The sequence below is a fragment of the Tamandua tetradactyla genome, chromosome 1 (assembly GCF_023851605.1).
Source record: "Tamandua tetradactyla isolate mTamTet1 chromosome 1, mTamTet1.pri, whole genome shotgun sequence".
Taxonomy (NCBI): Eukaryota; Metazoa; Chordata; class Mammalia; order Pilosa; family Myrmecophagidae; genus Tamandua; species Tamandua tetradactyla.
This window is the reverse complement of record NC_135327.1, coordinates 39,083,846-39,089,845: the sequence shown is the minus strand read 5'-3', so window position 1 is coordinate 39,089,845 and position 6,000 is coordinate 39,083,846. Positions and strand designations below refer to the sequence as shown.

The following is a 6,000-nucleotide window of genomic DNA, read 5'->3' as shown; positions in this document are numbered from 1 at the left end:
GTGGAGGTGGACCTAAACAAAACATGCTAAATGTGTAACATTTTTTTTTGGCCAGGGTTGTAGTAAAATGTGCTAAAACCGATAAATCTTTCTACACTACCACTGAATCAATTTGGTATAACGATTTGATAGAACACACTAAATAAAAGTAACATCAGTACCATGCTTAGACCCTTTCTGGCCCCTCTTTGCCCTGCCACTTTTAGAACATACTCTGTATACCCAGAAAGCTGACATCCCCTGTTCAGATGGGCCCCAGCTCCTTTTCAAAGCCTTGAGAGATTTTTCAAGGGCCCTTCATCGCAAGAGTGACCATCAACTTGGCATGCTCATCCACAGGGCCTCATGCCAAGGGACGGCTGCAGTGGGGGTGCAGACAGAGCTGGGACTTGTAGACAGGGGGAAGGGTCCATGTGCATCCCAGCCTGTGAGTGAGGACCCTAATAGTTCAGGACAGCCTGGCTGGGAAATGACCAGCTGGGCTGGGAATGGAGTCAGTTGTTGTGAAGGCAATTAGCCAAGGTAGGAAGAGAGAACATATTTCATGAAGATCTTATCTTGATTTATAACTTTTTAACATTTAGACAGACCCTATGAGGGCCTCCATTTGTACTCTTGTCGTGGGCCTGGCAAATGAGAAGGGAAGGCTGAGGGGCATTATAATTTTATATTGTTGACCTGAGAGTCTTCCAAATCTCTTACTAACCACCAGTTTACTGGTTTCAGTCACACCTTTCAGCTTTTGGTGAAATTAATAGCTGACAAAAGAAACCCAAAGGAGTGGAGAATAAGTGACTAAATAAATGTTTTAGTTTCTTTTGCTTCTGTCTTGTGGATTTTGGAATATGGTTGTTTTTCTTCAGGAGGCATTTCCCACAGTGATGATGATGGTTAAAGCTGATACTAAGTGCTGGCTCCCCGTATAGACACCATACCCACACCGACTAATCTAATCCTATAACGACATGGCTGGGTCCTCAGTAGTAGCCTCCTCACTTTACATCTGAGCAAACCTGGTTTCATGAAGGTTGGAGAGTTGGAAAAGGTCACACAGCTGGTTGGAGGAAGAGGGGAGTTTAGCCCGGCAGCGTGGCTCCAGAGTCCCTGTTACGGACGTTGGTACATGGTCCATCCGACCATCGGAAGCAACTTTTCCCTTTCCACCCATCTGCGATGTCACCTGCAGCATTACCCTGCCTTGGAAGGCCCCTTCTTTTAGTTCCACGTGCTTCGGGACAGTACGGATCTTCAAGGAAAGGCTTGTGCTGTGAGAGCTGAGCACATCTGTTCAGTATTTTGGTGTTTTGTCTTTTTTTTTTTTTTTTTCTGGTGTTTTGTTTTGCCTTTAAGTGCAATTAAATTTGCCTTTAATTTGCTTAGGCGAATAAGCTAAGCGCAGTGCGTGGCACTCCGCAAGCCCTGAGAAGGCGGGAGGGAGGGAGAGAATGCACCCTGTAAAATCGATGCAACTGGATGCCAAAGACCAAACTAATCAAGTTAATTGTTCCCGCCAGCCCCCATCCTCCACCCAAGGAGATCGAGGGCCGGCTTCTGACTGTCGCCGGACAAGAAAGGCTTAGCCTTCAGAAAGTCTCTCTTGCGAACTGCGAAGGGTCAGTGGAAGGGACAGGCTGGTCTCCAGGCCGCCCAGGCCGCCACCCGGCAGTCCGCCCCGCCCCTCCTGGAGCCTCGGGTCCCCTAGGAACCGGCCGGCCCGCCCCTCAACGAGGCCCCGCCCCCCACACGACCCAACCGCGTCCTCTCCAAGGCCTGCGCCCCGCCCCCTGCACAGCCTCCGCCCCTCCCTGGCACGGGCCCACCTCTGCAAGGCCCCCGCCCCGCCCCTCCACGGCCTGCGCCCCGCCCACTGCACGGCGTCTCCGCGTCGTGTTTACTCGCGGTGCATGGTGGGTCCGTCGCCTCGGACAACCCAGGTCATCTGGCTGCCACAGGCCACGCGAAGTGGGCGCCATGCGTCAGGCCTCCGCACCGTCCGCGCCCCTGGTCAGCCCGGACTACTACGAGAAGTTGGGCCGCCTCCAGCACGGGCTGCGGGACAGGTACGGCCAGTCGGGGGACGGGGGCGGGGGCGGTGTCTCAACCTGCGCGGAGTGTCTTCTGGGTGCCCTCCTCCCCACTATCCCGGTCTGTGGTTGCGCGGGGTCGGGTCTGCCCGCGACGCCCCCAAGCGCCCACTGGGGCCTGGAAGACAAAGTTTGTCAGAGTCACCCCCTGCATTGGAAGTGAAGACCGTTAACAGCAACGGAAGCCCCTCTTCCGCTTGAGAATGGCCCGTGGCACTGAATTTGTCCGTGAGAGTGCGAGTCCTCCTGCCTGTCACTCTCCTTCAAGCCTTGTGAATTTCTGTAGTCCCCTCTGCACGGCTTCTCCCCAGTGTCTCTTCAAATTGTCATCCCACCCTGACAGCTGCACTGCATCGACGATGACAGGCTCAGAAATGCAGGTGGGAGCGTGAGTGTGTGGTGTTTGCATAAACATATGCCCTGCTGAAATGCAGGAGACTTTTTTGGGGGGAGGAGGCGGCTCGCCAGATTTCCATTAGAAGGACGAAATTTCCAGTGGAAAAGGCCAGCATCCAGAGGACTTCTTTGATAAGGACATGAAAGATGGGAACCCCTGAAAACAGGTAGATCTAAAAGTACAGTAAGGGAGAGAATTATGAAGCAATTAACCATAAATAACCACATGATAGATGAGTTATTGGAACTCTTATTTAGCTGCTAAATTAATTGGAGTCGAAAAATCTCATTAATTGGTAAGGCAAGAAATAGATTTTTGGATCTCTTGTTAAACAGAACGCTTGATGAGTGTTAAAAGTTATGAAACAATCATTCTAGTGAACAAGAAAGATGTGTCTGTGACAGTTCTAAAATGATAATTATGTGTAAGGTAAAGTAGAAGTACGTGGTTCTGAAAAGGAATAAAATGAATCTTATGTTAGAGCTAATTCTTGTTAAATATTTATAAGCACTGACAAAAAGCCTCTGTAATTGTCCTCACTATATTTTACTCCTTAATTCTTTCCTACATGCTATTTTTACCTCTGACATATTTTCTCACCCGCTTCAGTGACCTCTTCACCACTAACTTAAAAAAAAAAAAAAATCTCTTCCTGCAGAACCTCACCTGTCCCAATTGTTCTGACCTCAACATTCTTTAGCACCTTTGGTGACTGCGTAAGTCACATGCTCCCAGTCTAAACTGAGAATTCTAGGAGGGCAGGAGCCATAACCAATTGGCACCTTAGCTGGGATTAGAGTATCTGAGGTGAAAGAGGTGCTTGATAAATGTTTTTCATATAAATGGAAGAAATCCCAGAGTCAGCAGGCTAGTGTCCAGAAGTTAGGAAGGTCTTGTATAGAACCCAGTAGCCGCACATTATCATGAAATAATGATCATTTTCCAGTCAACCAAGACAACTGGATAGTGTGATAGATTCAAAGACTTTATTAATTTTCTACACATTCTTGATAATTGTAAGGCAAGACATTGCTTTGTGCTTCAGTATGCTTAACATGCTTTTTGGCTCAGCATCTGTTTTGTTAGAAGAGTAGCTTTGTTACCCCCAGCCTTTAGTTATTTACCCTTTTTAGCCGAGCCCTAATTTTAAAATATTACTGGTGTAAATGCATTGTTTTTGAACTGAGTTAATTGTGAGTTACTGTTTTTGCTTCCTGTACTGGGAACACCTGGCTGTTTATAGTCCTTATGGTATAATAACTGTGTAATGATGACTCACTTTATGTTTAACACTTACTGCTTTAACTATTAAGCAAGGTGACACTGTTGAAATTATCAGGAGTCAAATTTTATAGCCAATTAACATTTCTGCATTTGGACGTTTGTTTTAGTCAGTACAAATGTCGCTGTGTGTGTTCATTTTTCATTTTAAGAATTCATAACTAACTGATTAATGCACAGTTAACAAGCATAGAGGTGAATAGCTTTAGATAACAGAGAAAGCTGCAGTAGAAACGCAGAAACTTGGGTTCTAGTACATGAACATTTGTGTGACCTTGAGCAGGCCATTCGACCCTACTGAACCTTACTTTTTCACCATAAATGAGGGGGCTTGACTAATGTGTAAAGTAAGACTACAGATTTTTCCCCCTCTCCTCGAGTAATAGGCCTCAAAGTAAAAGAGTTTGAAAAGCAACAAGTAAAGAACATCGTTTTCTGTATCTAGTTGAGGGTTTGGATGCACTTTTTTTCTTGTAGTTTTAACCAACCCAGTGCCTATCGGGACCTATATCTCCTAAAATTCATTATCTCCTAAAATTCCAGAATTATTTCAAAGGCTGCAGTCACAGCAGCTTTATCAATCCAGAAATTGTTGGGGAGTAGGGTATTAAAAAATAAACTCACCTTTAATTGGCCCTTTTAGAGATGGGTCATTGCAGTGTTAGCTGGTCTGATAACTGGGGCCTTTTCTTTATAACTGGATTATGTCTAGCCCAAGTTATAATCAAGTCTTGCTGAATTTTTTTCCTTTGTATATGTTTTCCTACATTGTCTTGAAAGTCAATAATTGAACCTAAAATAGCCTAATGGAGTGACTTGTTACAGTGTATATAGTGCCACAAGCATGCTAGAAACATATAAGTGGAATTGACTCTTAGAATTACATAAAAACATCCTTTTAAAAGGCCCATTAGCCAGCCCCAGTATTTTCAATGCCAATATTGATTCAGGGTGAGATATCATAATAGTTCAGAAATTGACACTGAGATGTTAGTTGAATAAAGGTTGAGCATGATGGAGATTGAGGTTCTGAGACAAAAAAAGAGATTGATAGGTGGCTTAAAAGGAGAAAACTGAGCCACGTGGCTGTGCTTTAACAACTTCCCAGCCATGTAAAATTTCAAAGGGCCGGTAAGGGGTACAGGTGACTGAAATCAGGGATAATGGGTAAGCATCCCATGGCTGGGGGTTTCAGAGATTCTGAAATAGAGATTTAGTAGGTAGGAATTTCAAGTTGATCTTTCTGGTAAGCCTTTTTCTTGCTTTGATTGGGTTAAATATCTGGATTTAAGTCTTAAATTTAAAGCAGATGCAGAGGGCATGGGGAAGGGGTATGGATTCTTTGTGGAAGAAAAGGAAGTGTCTTCAGATAGATTAGGGTGGCGAAGGCATGTCTGTACACTTAGGTTGGATTATATAATGTATGAATAAAACTGTTGAAAAGTGAACAGAGAGAAATAAGTGCTAGAGGAAATGTGGAGAAAGAGATGTACCTATTCGCTGTCAATAGGGAAAATGAGAGGTGCAACCCCTTGGAGGGCAGAGGTTGGTTCCACTGGCGGCTAAGGGTAGGGTTAACATCTGATCCTGAAACCCTGTTGCTCAGTATACCTGGAGGAACTGAATGTGGGGACACATGCACATTGGTGTCTGTGACAGCGGTGTTCGCAATCCACAATGAATGGAGGCGGCCTCAACAGGTACAACAGAGGAGTGGAAGGGGGAACTGTGGTGAATACATACAACAGACTACTGACCAACAGCAAGAAGGAACGAAGTTGTTAGGCATGCAACTAGATGAATGAACTTTAAGAACTATATGTTGAATGAAATATCAGAAACAGAAAGACAAATATTATCATGCCTCACTCATGTGGACTAACTATAATATAATAAATCAGCGAACTGAAGTCAAAAGCATGGGTTATCAGGTTGGAGTCTGTGGTAAAGTGTCCTAGATTGTAAGCTCTTCTGCAGTCACATATAGTAGTTCATGAGTTGTGATACTGAGCTGTTTGTTTATAATCTGGTCATTCCGGAAGCTTTGGATATTTAAGTGATACCTGAGACACAGAATTAGAGCTCTGAAGAAAAGTCAGCAGTACCCCATACAGGAACAGTTTAAAAAGTTGAAAAAGGGTTCTGACTTCAAGTAGAGAAATGAATGAAGCTGATCTGGATGGGACTAAGGAAAATCAGAATGCAAGGTAAAGAGTGATATCGTCCATATTTTAAAAC

At 44.7% G+C, this 6,000-nt stretch overlaps 1 protein-coding gene across 2 annotated transcripts in view; it reads left to right on the top strand.

Moving 5' to 3' along the window:
* Positions 1-1,866: 1,866 nt before the first annotated feature.
* KIZ (kizuna centrosomal protein) overlaps positions 1,867-6,000 on the top strand; it is a 172,817-nt gene continuing 168,683 nt past the window's right edge. Inside the window, exon 1 of one of the 2 annotated variants that reach the window (XM_077114714.1) lies at positions 1,867-2,060. In XM_077114714.1, the coding sequence (XP_076970829.1) occupies positions 1,972-2,060 (89 nt within the window). In that variant the 5' untranslated portion in view covers positions 1,867-1,971. The remainder of the gene's footprint in view (positions 2,061-6,000) is intronic. The other variant, XM_077114710.1, reaches the window with a different exon arrangement.